This window comes from Mobula hypostoma, chromosome 8 (assembly GCF_963921235.1).
Source record: "Mobula hypostoma chromosome 8, sMobHyp1.1, whole genome shotgun sequence".
NCBI classification, from domain to species: Eukaryota; Metazoa; Chordata; class Chondrichthyes; order Myliobatiformes; family Myliobatidae; genus Mobula; species Mobula hypostoma.
The window spans coordinates 26,296,625-26,319,834 of NC_086104.1; the positions used below are offsets into that span (position 1 = coordinate 26,296,625).

At 40.3% G+C, this 23,210-nt stretch overlaps 1 protein-coding gene across 2 annotated transcripts in view; it reads right to left on the bottom strand.

Moving 5' to 3' along the window:
* Window positions 1–23,210, bottom strand: part of LOC134350422 (regulator of G-protein signaling 7) — a 514,008-nt gene that overhangs the window by 100,535 nt on the left and 390,263 nt on the right. For both annotated transcript variants that reach the window (XM_063055597.1, XM_063055598.1), the window contains exons 5-6: window positions 11,793–11,899; window positions 2,877–2,928 (exon numbers count right to left, since the gene is read on the bottom strand). In XM_063055597.1, the coding sequence (XP_062911667.1) occupies window positions 2,877–2,928; window positions 11,793–11,899 (159 nt within the window). The remainder of the gene's footprint in view (window positions 1–2,876; window positions 2,929–11,792; window positions 11,900–23,210) is intronic.

The following is a 23,210-nucleotide window of genomic DNA, read 5'->3' on the forward strand; positions in this document are numbered from 1 at the left end:
ATCTGTGTTAGGATATATTCATTTTTACATTTTAATATCAAGTTATCTCTTGAAAAAAATACAAGTTTTTTTTGGAATTATTATGTAACATCAGAAAACCGTGGTTGTGAAAGAATAGGCATAAACATCCATCGGAAACAAGTGAACTCATTTAAAAATTATCACACGGAAATATCCCTGCTGTCTCTTGTAAAAAGAACATCATGGGGTATAAAGGAAGCTACTTATGCTAATTTGGAGTATGAAAAATTAATTTTGTTTATCACTTTCAAGACAGACTCAGGAATTTTTCAGCATTTGTGCACTAACAAATTATTCCAAGTCAATTTGACAATTGATTTAATGTTAGAGGAAGAGGAGCTGAAACACTAATAATTCATTATGTTCAATATTTTTCATTGAAAAATGATAATATTACGTAGGAAATGCTTCAAGCTTCATTTCTGGCATTGAATTGAACTGAATTTTGCAAACTAATGCAGAAAATAAAATAAATAAAAAGAACTCGTATTCTAATGATGGTAACTGGTGGAGAATTTCTACACATGATTATTTCCCACACTTAGCCAGGAGAAACAAGCCAGTGGTTACAAAGCTATGGTGTGCGTAGCTCTGGGTTATGCTGAGTACATGGATGATACTGCGTAACAGTGACTTTCATTTTCATCAACAGTTTGAGGACATGGATACCTACAGCTATGTCCCTATACCAGTGAAGGAACATCTCAGCCTCCCAACCAACTTGAACTTTGCCTCTTACTTTTCTTTGTTTCCTCCTGTTCTTCTTGTGCCCAGTGGCAGGGGCTGGGTGCTTGCTCTTCTGCTGATGTGCTTTTACCTGCAGCTCAATTCTCCCTGCAATCTATTCTTCCTGTATGATTACTGCTCTAATACCAGGTTTCATCAAGAATCAGAATGACAGAGCTGTTTAGATAGCTGCTATTCTTTCTTTTATTTGGGGGGGGGGCACGTTGATCCCGGCATTGCTGAAAAGGTCAATATTAATTGCCCATTGCTAATCGTCCTTGAGAATATATTGATGAATCAGCTTAATGAATCACTGCAGCCTTATAGTAAACACGAGGAATTCTGCAGATGCTGGAAATTCAAGCAACACACATCAAAGTTGCTGGTGAATGCAGCAGGCCAGGCTGCTGTAAAGATGAAGCCACACTCAGGTTGGAGGAACAACACCTTATACTCCGTCTGGGTAGCCTCCAACTTGATGGCATGAACATTGACTTCTCTAACTTCCGCTAATGCCCAACCTCCCCCTCGTACCCCATCCGTTATTTACTTATACACACACATTCTTTCTCACTCTCTCCTTTTTCTCCGTCTGTCCCTCTGACTATACCCCTTGCCCATCCTCTGGGTTCCCCCCAACCCTTTCCTTCTCTCTGGGCCTCTCATATCCCTTTTGCCAATCACCTGTCCAGCTCTTGGCTCCAACCCTCCCCCTCCTGTCTTCTCCTATCATTTTGGATCTCCCACTCCCCCTCCCACTTTCAAATCTCTTACTAACTCTTCCTTCAGTTAGTCCTGATGAAGGGTCTCAGCCCGAAATGTCGACTGTACCTCTTCCTAGAGATGCTGCCTGGCCTGCTGCGTTCACCAGCAACTTTGATGTGTGTAGCCTTATAGTGAAGTCATTCCACAGTGCTACGTAGAAATAAGATACAGAATTTAGAACTCGTGATGACAAGGGAACATTATTTCCAAGTTAAGATGTTGGGTAATATGGAGTACAACTTGCAGATGTGCCTGCCTCCCTTGTCCTATTTCTCTGATGATTTCACTGATTTTTTTTTCTTGCTTTCTATTTTGAATGTGTTATTTATGTTTTGCACCTTGGCCTCAGAGGAACGCTGTCTCATTCGGCTGTATTCGTGTATGATTGAATGATATTAAACTTGCGTTTGATTTGATTTGATGGTGATCTTAGTGGAAGTCAGACATAGCTCATCGATTCAATACCTCCAGTTGAATGTATTAGGCTTGCTTGTAGCTTTTACATGCTAGGTCACACTATTGTAGAGATATTCTGTTTTTGGAAGGTGATCATAGAACATCCGGGGCAGGTTTAACAATCAATCAACAAGATTAAGTTAGTTTCAACAATGTATTAAAGGGGTTAAGCTGCACAATGCATGCTAGTGGAACTACCCAAGGAACTGGTAAATCTAGAAAGACATTAAAAACAATTTAGGGCCTGTGAATCACCTTGATTGAATGCAGTTTGCTCATCATCACCTCCTTATGTGATGATTACTTTACTTCAACCGTGAGACATAAATTAAAAGCAATTTCATTGCTGCATAATTTAAATGAGTCAAAACTGAGCTGTAAAACATCATGGTTCATCTGCAAGTTGAAACTACCACACAAAATGCTGGAAACACTCAGGTCAGTTAACATCTCTGGAAAAAGAAACAATAAATTTTTGGATTTGAAACATTAACTCTGCTTCCCTTTTTGGGAGCACTGCCTGAATTACTGAGTGTTTCCAGAATTTTCTGCTTCTATTTCAGGTTTCTAGCATCTTTGGTTATTTTGATTTTCAGTGAATGGATGCTCTATGGTGGTAGGAGAGTTTGATTTTCATTAGCAGCCTGGTTGTGAGCTATTGCTTCCTTTCCAGACCAGAGTACCAAGAGAAGTAATGGGATTTTTTAAAAATGTCATGCTAAATTCACAATTAAAGGAGATATTTTAATATAAAATCTTTAATAATTAACCTTAAGAAAACCACATAAAGTGATCTAATCTCCATCACTGAAATAGAACCATGCGATTGGTGTAACATTTTCAAGTAAACCAGCTACAATTGCGTCTCTTATGCATACATTAAGGAATTATCTTACTCAAGGACTAACCATAGTCAGTATTTTCTGGCTCCCAACAGTTGGATGGCCAAAAGTATGGCGTCTGTAAAAAATGAAAAAAACATGGAAGGTATGTTAGCAGATTATTGCTTCCCTTTGAAAACATCAATAAATGTTCGTTCTCATTTTTGAGTAATTTAAGATTTAACAAAAGCTCGTTGAGCACAAACAGTAATTAAATGTTAAGCTTTGTAGGAATTTCATCCATATGTGCTGAGAACAACAGGTTTGTAATTTATCTGGGCTTATTTTGGGGAAACACGTAAGCCAGTGGGTGCATAACCCAACAATTCAAAGGCTTCCCTAAAATTGCCCCGGGCGTAACTTCAATGCTTTAGATCAGTTGTCCACATGTGTCAGCCAGACTACTGCTTTATCTCCTTGCAGGTATTTTGCCACTTGGCCGTGTTCCAAGATTTTGAAGCTCTATGATTTCATTTCTACCTGACAGGTATGGTGCTGATGAAGCGACTTCACTATGAGTTGTGAAAGGCTTCTGCATCTCTTCCCTTCCAAATACGATGATCCTCTCAGATACGCAGCCCTTTCATCCAACTGACCCATTGCATTCTTCACCTACAGTGGTAAATATACATTCATGGCCCATAACTACATTTGGCAACAGAACTCTTGCTTCTCACTGATCTTTTTGTTCTGCCTCACAGAAGATACCAGGAGTATTTCCCATGCGTATCTTGGACTGTAACAGTCTGACTTGCTGTAGAATCAATGTCCACAAATGTTGCTCCATTCTCAATCAGTAACGTAGCCTGAGAGGTTGTGATCATGATTGCATAATGAGCAGTCAATACCATTCAGAAATTCCACCTCCTCATTATCCAATTCTGCCATATTACAGTAACTTGATCCGGCTGGTGGCTTAGTGGCATCAGTGCTGGACTTCGGGATGAAAGGTCCCGAGTTCAAATCCAGCCGGATCCCCTGCACGCTTTCCATCCGTGCTGGGTTACGAGCTGATGATCTCTTTGGAAACTCACCCAGCAGAAGGCAATGGCAAACCACTGCTGTAACTTGCCTCGTACGCGGTTCCCCACTACGTCAGAGAGGCGTGGAGGGAAATCGTCCGCTAACTGGAGAAACTCCGGATGCGATGTACCTTTCCTACAGTAACTTAGTGGGCCTGTTTCATACCATTGCTCTCTTGCATCAGAGGCAAATGGAGACATCATTTGTGGGATATGGACTCTTACTATGTGCAATTACAGACTATCTTAAATGGGTACTTCGAAGCTGTGTGAAAAGCATGTAGCCTAACCAGACCAACCACATAAATACCATGGGTACAAGATTAGGAGGAGTGACTTGCCTCCTGACAACCTGAAACCTTTCCATCGCCTATAAGGCACGGGTCAGGAGAGTGATGATAAACTTTCCATTTGCCGAGATTTGCAGTACAACTCTCATGAACCACATAATGAACACCATTTACAAAATGCATTGCAGTTATTCGCTGCTCTAACAGGTCGCTCCAACAACATTTCCCAAACCCATGACTTCAAACACCATGAAAGGCAAGGTCAACAGATAAATACAAGGCATTCCCATTTCCGTTCTAACGTGTCGATCCATGGCCTCCTTTTGCACCAACATGAGGCCATGCTTAGGGTGGAAAAGCAACACTTAATATTCTATCTGGGTACCCTCCAACCTGATGGGATGAATTTTGATTTCTCCTTCTGGTAAACAAACCTGCCCCCTCCCCCTCAACATCTATTCCCTGCACTGACCTTTCATTTCTTCTCACCTGCCAATGACTTCCACCTGGGTCTGCTCCTCCTTCTCTTTCTCCCATTGTCCACTCTCCTCTCCCATCAGACTCTTTGTTCTCCAGCCCTTGACCTTTCCCACCCACCTGGTTTCACCCATCACCTTCCACCAAGCCACTTTTCCCCTCCCCCCCATTGTTTTATTCTGGCATCCTCCCACTTCCTTCTCAGTCCTCGGCCCGAAACGTTGACTGTTCATTCATTTCCATAGATGCTGCCTGACCAGCTGAGTTCCTCCAGCACCTAATGTGAGTTGCTTTGGATTTCTCATGTCTGTGAACACTATCACCTGCAGTTCTCTCTCCAGTTGCATGTCATCTTGTCCTGGAAATGTATCACTATTCCTTCATCATCACTGGGTGCAAATCCTAGAGCTCCTAATGCAACATTAGGGAGAGTATATTCACCAGGAGAATTGCAACAAAATACTATCCAGTACTTTCTCAAGGAAAATGGAGAATAGGCAATAAATGGTCTTTTCTGTGAATTCCAAATCCCAAAAGCAATTAAAAAAATTAAGTTGAATTAAATTTAAATGCTATTGTCTGTTTATTTTCTGTCCCTGTGTTTTAGTTTCCAGCCTTCACCACTTTTCATGAGGCTCAAAATCAAAGTAGTTCTTGAGATACATTATTGAAATGAAATGAGTTCCAGATTGAGTTCGGATGAATGAGTGCAACATGCCATCCAACAGATCCTTGGTCATCGCTAAAGCAAAATGGAACAGTTACCCCAGAGTATATGATACTTTCAGAACTCCAACCCAGACTAGGCGATTGTAATGTTGGCTTTAAGTGAAAGGAAGGAATTACAGATGAAGCAGTGAGCAAAGATTTTCACTGTCATAATTACAGTGATGTCTGCAGAGTATTACTGATGATTTATTCACTGATGACAGAACATTTAGCCTGGTGACCAATTAAGAGCCATTTTTAAAGTTTCTTAGTGTGCAGGCAAAATGCAATTAACATCATTTAAAGTAATCTAAAATTAAAACAAATAGTATTTACATTACTGAGGGGCATTATTTGACCTATTACTCATTGCTTGTTAACTTTCTCTGACAATGGAGGACATTGCAGTCCCCCTGTTGCCCTGAAATTTTCCATGTGCCCCGGTGTTCTTTGGCTCCCACTTCTCAGCACAGCATGGGGTTGTCGCAGCATATTCTGTCTTTTGGACGATCAATGAGAATCAAAATGGAAACTGCAGATGCTGAAACCTAAAACACACAGAGAAAATGCCAAAAATTCTCAGCAGGTCGGGTTTCATCCATAGGAAGAGAAACAGATTCAACATTTTAGGTTGACTCTGTTTCAGATACCGTCTAACCTGCTGAGTATCTCTGGCATTTTCTGTTTTTACACAGGACTCACAGGAAAGCTTTGATTACTGACGGGGGCCTGCAGCCCTCCCTTCCCAACTCACCAAAACCAGACTCAGGAGCTGTCAAAACGGCTAGTGTATTTGGAGCCCTTGGAATGCTTGTGAATGCCAGTGGGAACAGACTCAGGCCAGCTTTCCCAGAGTGGCACCAGTGCTGAAATCCAGAAATTCCACAGAGATATACAGATTAAAACCCAGCATCAGTACTGGCATCTGGGTGGGTAAGGATCATTCCCTGTGGTTTTATCAAAGGGAACCATTGTCCAGTCTTAATTAGCTGTTAATCACCTGAAACAGTAACTCTCTCCACAGATGCGGCCTGCCCAACTGAGTAATTTCAGCATTTTCTCTCTTATTTTCTCTGTTATTTATTTAAATTTGGATGTTCAATGTGATGTATGTTAAAACTAACTAAAAACGGTCACTAACAAAACACCATAAGAGGAGCAGAATTAGGCTATTTGGCCAATCGAATTTGCTCCACCATCCCATTATGGCTAATTTATTATCCCTCTCAACATTTTCCTGTCTTCTCCCTGTAACCTTTCATACCCTTATTAATCAAGAACCAATTAACCTCCAATTTAAACACTTAAAGGGTTAGATTGTGAGGAAAGAACTGCTGGAGATTAAGGGCTAATTTGGTTGAGGCTTTTAGGATATTGAGAGGGGATTTTAGAATTTTGTTTTATTTGTTCATTTTTTTAAGGATCTGAGAATCATTAGCAAAGCCAGTATTTATTCCCACAGTTGTTCCTACAGTCAGTGAGGATGACCCACTGCCTTGAACTGCAGTAGTCATTCTGGTGAAAGTACTCTCACAATATTGTGTGGTACAGTCCCAGATTTTGCGACAGTGAAGGAGCAACAAAAAGAATGGGTAGTGTGTGACTTAGAATGGCATCTGCTACCCTTGTCTTTCCTAACAGTCAAGGACTTAGACCCAGCATGATGGAGCACCACTGATACATTTCCAGATCAGATGATATGCAACCTTCTTGCAAAGATTTCCCGCTGCACACAATGCCTTTTCCTTTTTGGTGTGGAGGTCATGGGTTCAGGAGGTGTGGTTAGAATTACCAAGATGGTGAATTGCAGTGCAGTTTGTGGTTAGGGTACTCTGCAATACTGGTCGTGAAGGGAATGAATATTTAGAAAAGTGAGTCAATCAAGTGGGCTTCTTTGTCCTGAATAATGTTAGAAACATAGAAACATAGAAAATAGGTGCAGGAGTAGGCCATTCAGCCCTTTGAACCTGCACCGCCATTCAGTACGATCATGGATGATTATCCAACTCGGAACCCTGTACCAGCCTTCCCCCCATACCCCCGATCCCTTTAGCCACAAGGGCCATATCTAACTCCCTCTTAAATATAGCCAATGAACTGGCCTCAACTGTTTCCTGTGGCAGAGAATTCCACAGATTCACCACTCTCTGTGTGAAGAAGTTTTTCCTAATCTCGCTCCTAAAAGGCTTCCCCTTTATCCTCAAACTGTGACCCCTCGTTCTGGACTCGTTAAGATTTTTATGAGTTGTTGCGCACATTCAGACATTTCTACCACCTATAAGGGAGTATTTGTCCCTTATAGGTGGTAGAAATGTTCTCTGGTATCAGGAGGTGAGTCAGTCACGCAGGCTATACAGCCTCTGACCTACTCTTCATGGTGGAAGAAGGCAGCATATATGAGGTTTAGGATGCAAGGATCAGATGGGTCTATTGAGGAATATAAGGTAGCAAGAAAGGAGCTTAAGAAGGGGCTGAGAAGAGCAAGAAGGGAGCATGAGAAGGCCTTGGTGAGTAGGGTAAAGGAAAACCCCAAGGCATTCTTCGATTATGTGAAGAACGAAAGGATGACAGGAGTGAAGGTAGGACCGATTAGAGATAAAGGTGGGAAGATGTTCCTGCAGGGTGTGGAAGTGAGCAAGGTCCTCAATGAATACTTCTCTTCGGTATTCACCAAAGCGAAGGAACTTGATGACGGTGAGGACAATATGAGTGAGGTTGATGTTCTGGAGCATGTTGATATTAAGGGAGAGGAGGTGTTGGAGTTGTTAAAATACATTAGGACGGATAAGTCCCCGGGGCCTGACGGAATATTCCCCAGGCTGCTCTATGAGGTGAAGGAAGAGATTGCTCAGCCTCTGGCTAGGACCTTTATGTCCTTGTTGTCTACAGGAATGGTACTGGAGGATTGGAGGGAGGCGAATGTTGTCCCCTTGTTCAAAAAAGGTAGTAGGGATAGTCCTGATAATTATAGACCAGTGAGTCTTATATCTGTGGTGGGAAAGCTGTTGGAAAAGATTCTTAGAGATAGGATCTATGGGCATTTAGAGAATGATCAGGGACAGTCAGTCAGTCAGCATGGCTTTGTGAAGGGCAGATCGTGTCTGACAAACCTGATAGAGTTCTTTGAGGAGGTGACCAGGCATATAGATTAGTGTAGTACAGTGGATGTGATCTATATGGATTTTGGTAAGGCATTTGACAAGGTTCCACATAGTAGGCTTATTCAGAAAGTCAGAAGGCATGGGATCCAGGGAAGTTTGGCCAGGTGGATTCAGAATTGGCTTGCCTGCAGAAGGCAGAGGGTCGTGGTGGAAGGAGTACATTCGGATTGGAGTGTTGTGACTAGTGGTGTCCCACAAGGATTGGTTCTGGGACCTCTACTTTTCATGATTTTTATTAATGACCTGGATGTGGCGGTAGAAGGGTGGGTTGGCAAGTTTGCGGATGACACAAAGGTTGGTGGTGTTGTAGATAGGGTAAAGGATTGTCGAAGATTGCAGAGAGACATTGATAGGATGCAGAAGTGGGCTGAGAAGTGGCAGATGGAGTTCAACCCGGAGAAGTGTGAGGTGGTAAACTTTGGAAGGACAAACTCCAAGGCAAAGTACAAAGTAAATGGCAGGATACTTGGTAGTGTGGAGGAGCAGAGGGATCTGGGGGTACATGTCCACAGATCCCTGAAAATTGCCTCACAGGTAGATAGGGTAATTAAGAAAGCTTATGGGGTGTTAGCTTTCATAAGTCGAGGGATAGAGTTTAAAAGTCGCGAGGTAATGATGCAGCTCTATAAAACTCTATTTAGGCCACACTTGGAGTAATGTGTCCAGTTCCTGTCGCCTCACTATAGTAAGGATGTGGAAGCATTGGAAAGGTTACAGAGATTTACCAGGATGCTGCCTGGTTTAGAGAGTATGGATTATGATCAGAGATTAAGGGAGCTAGGGCTTTACTCTTTGGAGAGAAGAAGGATGAGAGGAGACATGATAGAGGTATACAAGATATTATGAGGAATAGATAGAGTGGATAGCCAGTGCCTCTTCCCCAGGGCACCACTGCTCAATACAAGAGGACATGGCTTTAAGTTAAGGGGTGGGAAGTTCAAGGGGGATGTTAGAGGATGGTTTTTTACTCAGAGAGTGGTTGGTGCGTGGAATGCACTGCCTGAGTCAGTGGTGGAGGCAGATACACTAGTGAAATTTAAGAGACTACTAGACAGGTATATGGAGGAATTTAAGGTGGGGAGTTATATGGATGCAGGGTTTGAGCGTCGGCACAACATTGTGGGCCGAAGGGCCTGTACTGTGCTGTACTATTCTATGTTCTATGTTGTTCTATGTACTCTCATAGATACATACATGGCTGGTCCAGATAGGTGGGCAAAGCTTTTCTTGCTGATGCGGATATCTTGGACTTCAGTATTCTAAGTAGGCCATTCAAATGAGGAATTGGGAAAATATTCATACTGGAAAACATCTATAAACCCATTCCATTCAATTAATAATTTTGAAGATAGAATCAATTGCTTTTTAATAGCCAATGATACCAATGGATATAGAATTGAAGCAAGAAGTTAAGCAAGGATTGAAATTGGCCACAATCACATCAACTAGCATAAGAGTCTAGAGGGGCTGAATGGCCTACATCTATAACTAGGAGACTGACTCAGCAACTGATCTTTAACTTATGAGCTTTAGTTTGCCAATTTGAAACCTGGCTGTCAATTTGAGCGCATCCCAGGGCCTAGGTAGATTTTTGGAGGATCATTTTCAAACAGGATTAGAAGACAGCAGGTGAAGATTTGGCATTTTTGTATCCATGACAAATTCCATGTAATAGCAAACTGTGTGCTAATCCCATTTAGACATCATTGATGTAAAATTCTATTTTGCATATGATCTCTGTCTATTGCACAGACTTCAAACACTGATGAAACCTCAGGGATCATATTATCTTCAATATTAGTTGAAGTACTAAGCCTTGTCTGCTGCTGGAGAGTCTGAATTCTATGTTTATTCTTTAACAGTTTTCTCCCAGACCTAATTGGATTTAGCAAAGGGACCAATTAAATCTGTGAATGGCAAACGCGTGACAAGTAGTGAAAGCCTTTGGAAAGCAGTCAAAAATTAACTCAATCCATTAGAATATGTCAATGTTAATGGAGCAAAGGATTAAAATTTATGAAAGCTTTTGGTTCATTTACAGAATAGCTGGCATGGCGAGTATTTATTGCCTGTCCGTTACTGACTCAAAAGAATTTGGTGGTGTGCTACTTTCTTGAAACATTGAATTCCTTCTGGAGAAATCATTTTCACAATGTTGTTGGGTTGGAAGTTCCAAGCAGTAGACTCATTGGCGATGAAGGAACAACAATTCTGATTGGTGTGTTACCATAAAATACAAATTAACAGATCAATTAATCTTATTCAAGATACCCTGCTGTGCACAGCCATTGGTTCTACTCTGTTTTTAATTACAATAAAGGGAATCTATCGCTTCCTGATGATCTTATTATCCCATTGGTAAGAACCAAACATTGGTCTTTCATTTCTCATATATACTCTATTCTCTTATCATTGGCTCTACTCACTTCACTGACAACTTTCTGAACCTGAACCAGATTGTTCTCACTTTTGTGTCATATCTGATTCCAAATTATGCTTTGCAAAGTGGAGCTGAGGGAGAAGATCAGCCATAATTCTACTGAACAGTGGAACAGGCTTATCCTTATTTCTTATAGTCTTGGGAATACCTGCTCTTTGACTTCATCCTGTTCCTTTAATTCCTCCTCTGTGACTTCACCTTCCCCATCTGAACTATCTCCTGCTGAACCCCTTTTCCCACACATTTCTATCTCTAGACATGACATTTCAAAGCACTCCCTGGGTGACACCCCTCCCCTTCTGCACTCAATTGCTTCAAATCTGTTGCTCCTCCAAACAATTGCTCCTTAAAATTTGCCATTCAATTACCCTGTACTTGCTGATGGACCTGGTTTCCTGTTAAGTAACATTTCAATTTAAAAATACCTTTCTTTTCTTTCAAATTGCACAATGGTCTCAGTCCTGCATATCTCAATCTCCTCTAGCCCTAAACCCTGCAGGATATCTGTGTTATAACTCTGTCTGCCTGAACACCTCCAAATTGAATTGCACCATCATTAACCATTATGCCTTCACTTGTCAGAGCTTCAGAATCCACACCTTTAATATCTCTACCTCTCTTCTTTCTTCCTTTAAGATGCTTAATATTCTTTTTGGTCATCTATCAATATATTGGACGCACTTCCTAACCTTATAACATTCTGGGATATTTCTGTAAAGTGGAAAGCACTTAATGGAAGTTGTTACTACAATTAAAAGTGCAGCAGATTTACCATAGATTATAAGCCAAGTTAACTAAAAAACATCTTAGTTTTGTACTTCAGCGATTGATTTGTATCAGCCCACCTGGAATCTGTAGAAAGTTCCATCATCTTTCAACGTCAGGACATGGTCTGAGATTGGGAAGAAATAGCCATGAGCTGCCATCAATGTTCCAAGGTGCAGTGCTTCCACTGTTCACAGAACAACATGAGAAGCATTGAGTTTTACCGAGACTAAATGTTCATTAATAGATAATTAACCTGCTTACTATTAAGTATATAATGCATATCATATTTCAGTAAGTCTTATCAAATTTCCTATAATGATATTGAATTGCAAACACAGAATGATTAGTTAATTTTTAAAGAAAATAATCACAAATATTTTTAAATAACAAGAGAGTGTTTCTTAAAGAGGCTCTGAGCATGAAGAGTGGGAGTAGAGGCAGCAATTACTGTAACATTCAATAAGGTTGGGTAAACTTAAGCAGGTTTTTTTCCATGGAGGTTGGGTGAGATTAGAACTAGAGGTCATGGGTTAAGGGTGGAAGGTGAAATATTTAAGAAGAACATGTGGGGCAACTTCTTCACTCAGAGGGTGGTGAGCGTGTGGAACGAGCTGCCAGCAGAAGTGGTGGATGTGGCTCAGTTTCAACATTTAAGTGAAATTTGGATAAACACATGGATGGGGGGGGGGGGGAATGGAGGGCTATGGTCCAGAATCAGGTCAATGGTACTAGGCAGAATTGTAGTTTGACATGGACTAGATGGGCTGAAGTGTCTGTTTTTGTGCTCTAGTATTCCATGACAATGACTCTATCAACAACTAATGTTCCTATTTCATATTGACATCAATGTGTTGGATGCCACAATGCAGAAGCTCATTTTACCAGTGCATCTCGTATTCTGGAGATTCAGGCGGCATTTCCTCCCATCTGTGACTTTGATCATTTGTCCAGTGACGTGAAGTTTATTGTAACTATACACATGTATACTGTCAAACGAGACAATCGTTCTCTGAACCATGGTGTAAAGTATAGTAGTGCACAGAACAAACCTATACCCCACAATAACTTGGGAAAATAAGAATAAAATTTACAAATGAATTATGTATAAAAAACAAAACAAAGTGCAAAAATTAAATACTGTAGGGCGGTGAACAAATTAACCGGTGACACCTTGATTGCAAAGGGGCAATGTGTTCAGAAGCCTAATGGCCTGGGGAGAAACTTTTTCCATCTTGACTGTTCTTGTCTTTATGCATCAGTATCTGCTGTTAGATGGTAAAATGTCAAAGAGGATGCTGGATGGATGGCTAGGATCCTTGAGAATGCTAAGGGCCCTGTGTACGCAGAGCTCCTGATAAATGTCCTCGATGGATGGTAGGGAGATGGTAAAGGATTCACAGATCCTTTATTAAATTTACTGTCCCTGTGTACTGATTTATGTTGGCTTGCTATTTCCATTTGTTGATTATTCTGAAGTATTTCTGATTCCGAAGTATTTCTGATGCATGGACATAAAAGATTCATTAAGCATATAATTAAATTCAAAATCCAACAATACCATAAGCTGTAAGCCATTAGAAACAGGTTTGCTACATGTGGTGTTGATTTTTTTTAAGAACGGAAATTAAGACTATACTGAGGTGATAACCTATATTTTATATAATTACATTCTTATGATTGAGAAGATCATTTATCCCACTGAGTCTCTGTCAGCTCTCAGAGCAATTCCATTAGTAATCCCATTACCCTCTTAATTCCTTATAACCTATTCTCTCACACATGCCCATTAACACCACCACACATGAATTTTCCAACTATCCACTTTCACTGGGAGTAATTTACGGTAGTCATTTCAGCTAACAATCACTACCTCTTTGGGAAATGTGATAGGGACACTCCAACCATTCTGCATCATTGTGCACATTCAACGTTCAACTTTCGATTACTTTACCCAGTGCTCATCAACCTCAAGTATTTCTTTCTAAAACTGTATAACTCCTAGTTTTCTATTATTCCTTTGGCTTTATAACGTATTGTTCAGATCACATTTGGAGTGCTGTAAGCAGTTTTGGGTTCCTTATCTAAGAAAGGATGTGTTGGCACTGGAGAGGGTCACAAAAGAAACACTTTCATCTTGAGAATGAAAGGGTTAATGTATGAAAGCGTCTGATGACTCTGGGCCTATATTTGCAGGAGTTTAGAACAATGAGGGGTGATCCTCTTGAAACTAATCAAATATTGAAAGACCCAGTTGGAGTGGATGTGGAGAGGATGTTTCCAATAGTGGGGGAGTCTGGGACCAGAGGGCACAGCCTCAGAAGGTTCCTGTTAGTAAGTGCATCAATGGTTATGGAGAGAAGGCAGAAGAATGAGGTCGAGGATAATATATCAGCCTTGACTGAATTACAGAGCAGACTCGATGGGCCGAATGGCCTACTTTTATTCCTATGTTTTATGGTCAATTCTCGGATATTATTGAGGTTACGTTCTGTGTGTACCAATCATCCTTTTGCTTTGTCACTAAAAACACAAACCGTGCGGACAATAAGAGCAAGCAACACTTCTGTTCTGAATACAGCTGCTTGCTTTTATTGTTTGCATGATTGGTGTTTTTTCTCTCTCTCTCTGCACATTGAGTGTTTGTTGGTCGTTTTTTTAATGTGTTCTTTTGGATTTCTTATTTTGTGGCTGCCTGTAAGTTGACAAATCTCAAGGTTGTATAATTTGTACATACTTTGATAAAAAGTGCACTTTGAACAATCCTATAAATTTAACAGTCAAAGCAAAACCAGTTTGATTGGATTAACTGTAACATAATCTGAACAACCATTCTATAGTTCAAGAACAGCTTCCTTGTTTGCTCTTTGGAGCTCAGGGGCGTTCCATGGCTAGACTATTCCATGCAGAATAATAAGATAACTATCGAACCGCATATTAAACATTGAATTATTTATTTAGTCATTTACAAAATAAGGGAATAACATCCTATCATTAAAGACTGGATGTAATAGAACAAATACCAAATTGTGCTGCTGCAGTTCTAATCCACAAGTTTTGACAGTTATTCTTCTGCTGTATCTATTGATGCCTGAAATCTGTATTAGTCTGAATTAGTCGTCCCTGATATTCATCTCCTAAATTACAGAGAAAGGTTGAACAAGTTGGGTCTTTATTCTTTGGAGCGTAAAAGGTTGAGGGAGGACTTGATAGAGGTGTTTAAGATTATGAGGGGGATAGATAGAGTTGACGTGGATAGGCTTTTTCCATTGAGAGTGGGGGAGATTCAAACAAGAGGACATGAGTTGCGAGTTAAAGGGCAAAAGTTCAGGGGTAACATGAGGGGGAACTTCTTTACTCAGAGAGTGGTAGCTGTGTTGAATGAGCTTCCAGCAGAAGTGGTTGAGGCAGGTTCGATGTTGTCGTTTAAAGTTAAATTGGATAGATACATGGACAGGAAAGGAATGGAGGGTTATGGGCTGAGTGCAGGTCGGTGGGACTAGGTGAGAGTAAGAGTTCAGCACGGACCAGAAGGGCTGAGATGGCCTGTTTCCATGCTGTAATTGTTATATAGTTATATGGTTTAGTGTACATTGTTATTTTAAGTAAAAAGTCAAGTACACGCAGATGTTTTTTTTTGGTGCCACCACTAACTCTGAGCTTTTGGGAGAACACTGGCTATATGGTCGGCCAGGTAACTAAAATTACTTTTGAAACTGAGCTGCTGAAATTTCTTCATCCCCATTTTATGTTCCCATATTATAGTGGACTCTTGCAAATTCAGACTATTATTTCAGTAAGAGCAGCTAGATGTTCATAATTTCCACCAAAGTGCTTTGGCTGATGAATAGTAGACCTTTTTAAACATTCATCAATAATACAACTCTTCCATTTGAACATGTTTGGAGAAGCAAGATCTAAGGCCACAATGAAAATGGAAGGTAACACAGAAAAATTGAGACCATTTGTCCCATTCACTCCAAGGATGACCTCTGCTTGATCCAGATGAATGCACTATGCCATCAACAATAATGGATTTCATTCAGCCGTGAACTAATTTGTGTGATGGAAAGGTTGTTCCATGATCAGCAAACACTACTGCATGCGTCATGCTTTGGAGTAACTAATATGTTTTGACAGTAGAGATCTTATATTAACAGAAGAGATTCCGCAGATGTTGGAAACCCTGACCGACACATAGAAAATACTCAGCAAGTCAGGCACCATCTGTACAGGGGCCAAACTTTCGGGCCAAGACACTTTATTAGGACTGGAAAGCAAGGGGGCAGAAGCAAGATTAAGAAGGAGGGGGAGGGGAGGAGTACAAGGCTGCAGTTGATAGGTGAAACCAAGTGATGGGGAAGGTGGATGAGTGGGGAAAGGGGGATGAACTAAGAAGCAGGGAGGTCCTGGGCATGGCAAACAGAGTTTTTCAAATATTTGGGCATCATTATGCCAAAAGATTTGTCAAAATTATCAGAATGCAATTATCAGCCTATATATAAAAAAATTAAGGAAGATATAGCAAGATAGAACCTAATTCCTTCTTTTAGTCTCAGTTCAAGGACTGAATCTATTAAAGTGAATATATTGCCCAGACTATTATATCTCTTTCAGACCCTACCAATAGAGGTTAATCAGAATCAATTCAATGAATGGAACAAAATGTTAGCAAGATACATATGTCAAAGTAAAAGGCCTAGAGTTCGTCTCAAAACTTTGCAATTAGCCAAGGAAAAGGGGAGATGGGGCCTACCTTCTCTTAGAGATTATTATTTTGCAGCACAGTTGAGAGCTGTGATATGCTGGTGCAACCCATCATATGATGCTCAATGGAAAAACATTGAGAAGGGGATACTTTCCATCCCCATACAGGCAATTTTGGCTGATAACAACCTACAGAGTTACATAAATAGTATTGACAACCCGTGGGTGAAATGGACTCTTAAAATATGGAAAACTATTATAAAAGAATATAAAATAGAGAGAGACATTGCAATTCTTAAATGGTGTGCATATCGCTCGGATTTTAAAAACGTAAACACAAGGAATTCTGCAGATGCTGGAAATTCAAGCAACACACATCAAAGTTGCTGGTGAACGCAGCAGGCCAGGCAGCATCCCTAGGAAGAGGTACAGTCAACGTTTCGGGCCGAGACCCTTCGTCAGGACTAACTGAAGGAAGAGCTAGTAAGAGAAAATCCACGTGGTCACACTAGTAAGTGTCTATCCACGGCCTCCTCTACTGTAAAGATGAAGCCACACTCAGGTTGGAGGAACAACACCTTATATTCCATCTGGGTAGCCTCCAACCTGATGGCATGAACATGGACTTCTCTAACTTCCGCTAATGCCCCACCTCCTCCTTGTACCCCATCCGTTATTTATTTATATACACACATTCTTTCTCTCTGTCTCTCCTTTTTCTCCCTCTGTCCCTCTGACTATACCCTTGCCCATCCTCTAGGTTCCCCCCGCCCCTTTCCTTCTCCCTGGGCCTCCTGTCCCATGATCCTCTCATATCCCTTTTGTCAATCACCCGTCCAGCTCTTGGCTCCATCCCTCCCCCTCCTGTCTTCTCCTATCATTTTGGATCTCCCCCTCCCCCTCCCACTTTCAAATCTCTTACTAGCTCTTCCTTCAGTTAGTCCTGACGAAGGGTCTCGGCCCGAAACGTTGACTGTACCTCTTCCTAGAGATGCTGCCTGGCCTGCTGCGTTCACCAGCAACTTTGATGTGTGTCACTCGGATTTTAATCTGAATAAGCAGGATGCTCGATTTAAGGACTGGACAGCTAAAGGAATAACAGTTGTTTGCAATATAATGAAAGAAGGAACACTGTTCAGTTTTGAAATGCTTAAACAGAAACACTTATTGGAAAAACAAGACTTTTATCAATATCTACAGATGTGACAGTGTGTTAATAGGAGGGTTAGAAATGTAACCAAGGCAAGTACATGTTTGATAGAGCTATTTAGAAAAGCATATAATTCAGGTAACGGTAGTAGAATCATTTCAACCGTGTATAAGGGTTTGCCAAATCTTAAAACACATTCGACTTCATACATTAAAACAAAATGGGAGAAGGAAGGAGGGATAATTATATCTGAGGAAGACTGGACAATAATATGGAGGTATCAATGGAAGTGTACCAGTTCACAGAAATGGAGAGAGTTTGGATGGAAAAACTTGATAAGATATTTTATTATACCCTCTCAGAAATCCCATTATGATAGTAACCTCAGTATGCTGGAGAAATTGTGGAAATCAAAATGCAAACCATCATCATATTTTCTGGGATTGCCCCATTATCCCAGACTATTAGAGTGGGATACACAATGCCCTACAAGACATTTTTAAATGAGAAATACTCTTAGAAAGTAAAACCATATATTTTGGGTATGTACCTCAAGAATGGTTGAAAAGAGATAAATATTTAATGAATGTACTGCTGGTGGCTGGTAAAAGACTCTTACCAGGAAATTGTTATCACAGGAGTGCCCAACTTTAAATGTATGGATGGAAATTACAATGGACATTTACAAAATAGAGAAGATAACAGCATCTGTTAATCATAAGTTGGAACAATTTGGTTCATATTGGGAAAAATGGTTCAACTACATAACACCTCATAGGCCTGATTTTATTCTCACAAATCAATGAATATGTTGTAAAAAAAATCACTCGCTATTTGTATATAGTTTTCTCCTTTTGCTTGTTCTTTCTTTCCTCTCTTTTCTATAGGTGTATACCTCAGATAAATATTATGTTGAGATTTGTGGCAAATATGATTATATGATATATATGTACAATATCGGAAATACATCTTATGGAAATGTTTGTTTGATGATGAACTTCAATAAAAAATAAATTACAAAAAAAAGCAGGGAGGTGATAGGTGGAAGAGGTAAAGGGTTGAAGAAGAAAGAATTTGATTAGGTGGGATAGTAGATCACAGAAGAAAGGGAAGGAGGAGGGGACCCGATATGTCAGTCCTCTAATGCCATGATAAGACCAAACTCAAGTTCGAGGAGCAATACTCCATTTAGGTAGCTCCAAGCAAATGGCATGAACATTGATTTCTCTAACTACCAGTAATTTCTTCCCCACTCCTCAGTCCTTCTTTCATTTTCCAATCATCATTCCGGTTACCTTCCAGTACCCTTCTCTTGTACTTACCTGCCCTTTGCCTCCCTCTGATTCCCCTCGGCCTGAAACGTTGACTATTTGTTCTCCTCCATAGATGCTGCCTGACTCGCAGAATTCCTCCAGCATTTTGTGCGTGTGGCACAGGCCGTACACTGCGTTTGTCCTCAATGACTCCCACCCCATGCCATCCAAAAACATGAACTGCAACTTTGTTTGCTGTGTGCCTTGTAATTTTGTCCTCTACAAGTTTTTCCCGTGGCCTGTTACTGATGATGCAAGCCTCCAGATTGATTCTGAATGTAGCTCTGCACCTCACATCATCAAGATAATCCCCTAGGATGATGAATATTTTATGATTACTCAGATATTAACATCATTGGCAATTCGTTCTTATATATTGATCTTATTTTCTTCCTCAGAAAGCAGTCTGTAAATCTTTTTTGTCACTGCAGAATGTACCTATTTCTGTTCCTACGTAGTTATTTATAGGTACACCTTTTGACAGTTAACTAACACACCATTAGTCGGGCTCTAACCCCACTCTGTTCTGTGCAGGATGTGAAATGGGCCAGTGACTCCAGGATTATACAAACCACCAGACAAAGCATATTTTAACATCACGCATGGAATGAAATTTTGAAGTTACCAGGACTTAAAAGCCTTCTGTCTAAAGAGGTAGGTATGGAGCTGGAAATTTATTTTTGGCTTGGTCTGGCAATTGTCCAAATTTAACAGAAAAATCTGACAACATTAGCGGCAGCAGCCAGAGGTGGAACCTATCAAACAGAACTGATGACAATTCTGAAGGAAAAGAATGAATAATAAATTGCCTATTGACAGCTGGTGGCACTGTGTCAGCACAGTGAAATGTTCCATGAACACAAACCTGCTGAGATTTCCACTGCAGGGCAAACCTTGCTTCACAGCTGGTTCTGTTCCATGGTAACATGGAGGTGGAAAGGTTACTTGCTGCAACAAACTGAATGAAAGACAACTACGGGCTGAAAAACAGGAACCTTCAATGCTGTGCAGCATGTGATGTTTAACAAGCCTTTTTCACTTCCTGACTACCAACGAGCAGCTTCCACTTTGGTAATCTAATCAGAAATATGCTAGATAGGAAAGCTGCTGCAACGATCATATATAAAACAGTCTATATTGTGGCTGCATGTTTATCATCAATTACCCTGAAGCATGATATAATTAATGAAGTAAATTATTTTATTAACTGCCTTCATTTTAATGGTGTGCTACATTCATGTTGTATGATGCCCATCAAAATACAAACACAGGTATTAATGTTAATTTACATATCAGATGACTCTATGGCAGAGGAAGGTTTTTGATAATGAGTATTCAGTGGGTGGAACTTGCATAGGGAGCCTCAGGGTAACGAATGGCTTCCACTTTTGCAGACATCCATAAGCTGATGTTGTTCGTTTGTTGAAAAATACACAAAAACACACTCGCTATGTTACCATATCACAGTGGTCTTGGAACGAATGACATGAAAAGCAGATAGACTGATAAGAAAGAACAATTACTAAAACACATAGGAACAGGCCACTTTGCCTGCAATGTTGTGCAAAAGCAGCTAAGAAGCAAATCAAAGACACCCAAACACTATCCCTCCTACCTACGCTATGTCCATATCCCTCCATCTTCCTTACATGCATGTACCTATCCAAACATGTCTTAAAAGGCCCTAATGTATTTGCCTCTACACCATACCAGGCAACGCATTCCAGGAATCCACAACTCTCTGAGCAAATGACTTACCCTTCACATCCCTCTTGAAGCCACCCCCTCTCACCTTCAATGCACACCCTCTGGTATTAGACATTTCAATCCTGGAATACGGATACTCTCTGTCCACTCTATCTGTGCATCTCATAATCTTGTAAACCTCCATCAGCTCTCCCTCCAGTCTCCTGATCTCCAGAATAAAACATGATAGCACATGCTGTCTAAACCAGGCAGCATTGTGGTAAACCTCTTCCGCACCCTTTCCAAATCCTCAACATCCCTCCTATCATGGAGTGACCAGAACTGTGTGTAACGTACTAATGGTTTAATTTAATATCAGAGAATGCATACAGTAAAATCCTGAAATTCTTACTTTTCACAGATATCCACAAAACAGAAAAAAAACCCAAAGAGTGAATGACAGAAAATATTTGAACCCCAAAGTCCCCCTCAACCCTCCCATGCACAGCCAGCAACAAGAGTATCAACCCTCCCCCTACTCCCCATGGGAGTGAAAGAGAGAATAACATAATTTTTCCATTTGAAAGAACAAACATACATATGCACATCAGCGTTTCGCATTTAGCAGTATTACGGGAGCTCACTTGTATGTAGAGATGTCCATAAATCTGATGTCTGTAGCCTGGGGTTAGCTTGGTATAGGGAGCAGATCTGTAAATAGTAAGTGTATCACAGATGGAATTTGTAAACAGTGTCATATGTTGGCTTTGTGAACTGTGAGTGTATGAGGGATGGAGTCTGTCAATAGTTTGTGTGCAATGAGTGGATTCTGTAAAGTAGCCCGTGAAGTCTGTGACTAGTGAGTATCTAGCAGATTGCATCAGTCATCCAGTAAATAGGGTGTGTACTGTATATACTGAGCGTATATGACGTGGAAGTGTATACAGTGTTGGTCTCTGTAAGTAGTAAGTGATGAAGGATGGGGTCTGTAAATAGTGAGTATGTGAAGTGTTGATTCTGCAAATAGCCAGTGGAGTCTGTACATACAGATTGTACAATGAGGGAGCCTGAATACATGTGTATAGTGGATAGGATCTGTAAATAGTGAACACATAGCAAATGGAGTTTGTAAATAGCAAGAATATAATGAGTGGACACTGTAAATAGTGACTGTGTAGCAGGTGGTGTCTGTAAATAGTGACTAGAAAGGAGGTAGGTCTGTTAATAACAAGTGTACAAAAGGTGGAGTCCATAAACACTAAGTGCAATGTGAGTTGCGTCTGTAAATTTTGAATGCAGAGGAAGTGTCTTTACATATTGTATCTTTACAATGTGTTGTCTATAATCCATTAGTGTATGGACTCTGTCTTGTGGGTTCAGTTTGCAAATATATTTTGAGTCCAGTTGGAAATGGAAATGTAGAAAGACAGAGTATGCAAATAGCAGGAATTTTTCATTCGGCTTGGTCAAGCAACACAATCTGCCACGAAGTGTAGCAGATGAGTTACATAAGTGACAGGGTGTACTAACAGCATGCTACAGGTAGCAGAGATTTATAACTACTGAATGGATATCTAGAGGAACATGTTACAGGCAAAGTGTGAAGCGAGGGAGTTCTTTAGCTAGAGAGTGCATAGAAAGAAATATATTGCGGCAGGGTGTACTACAGGCAGGGTGTTAGTCATAGAGTTTTATGGCTAGAGAGTGTGCTCTGGGCTAGTGGAAGTATGCAAAGAAGCAGAAGCGTACTGTTAGAGAATGTATTGCTAGATAATGTAAGGAATGTATTATGGGCAGGGTTTATAAAGAGTTTGTTTAAAACAGTTGTTTTAATATGTCTGCCTTTAACTTTGGTTGAAAACAAATTTCTTTCCTTCTGTTTGTCTGTAAAGAACAAATTAAATCCCTTCTTGAAATACATCACACTTTCTCAGGGTGTTAGTAGGAAAAATACAACTTAACAAGAGCCCAAGTGACTCTCCAGTTTCGACAGGACAGTGACCTAATTATAAAATCCAAAAATGCTGATAAAATTTGAGAGACTTTCTAAAATCTTTCCTAATGTTGATAGTCATTGTGATAGATGTAAAACTGAGATAGCTACACTGACACATATGTTTTGGTCTTGTTCTATATTTGAACAGTTCTGGAAGTCGGTTTTCTCAACAATTTCTAAAGCACTTAAAATTAATTCACAACCTAATAAATTAACTGTGCTTTTTGGAATAGTTCCTCAAAATATTCATGGCATTTCTGTGTCCGACCAACATGTTACTGCATTTGTTACATTGATAGCTAGGAGGGCCATTTTGTTGAAGTGGAAGGATACAACAGCTCCCACTTTGTCACAATGGTTCTCTCAAGTGATGCTATGTCTTAGTTTGGAGAAAATTAGAAGTCGAACCTTTGAACCTTTATTTGATTTTGAGAAAAGATGGGGCTCATTTGCTCGTTATTATTATTTGAGTTAAGTGATATAATTTTTCTACGATCTAATTGTAAATTCTTTTAGTATATTTTCTTTTCTTGCTGGCGGTTTGATGTTTACTTTTAGAAGCTTTTTGTATGACGCATGGCTCCAGGGTTGTATACCTAACGGTTTCTCTTTTTTTTCTCACTTTTCTACTTAGTAGGTTTTTTTT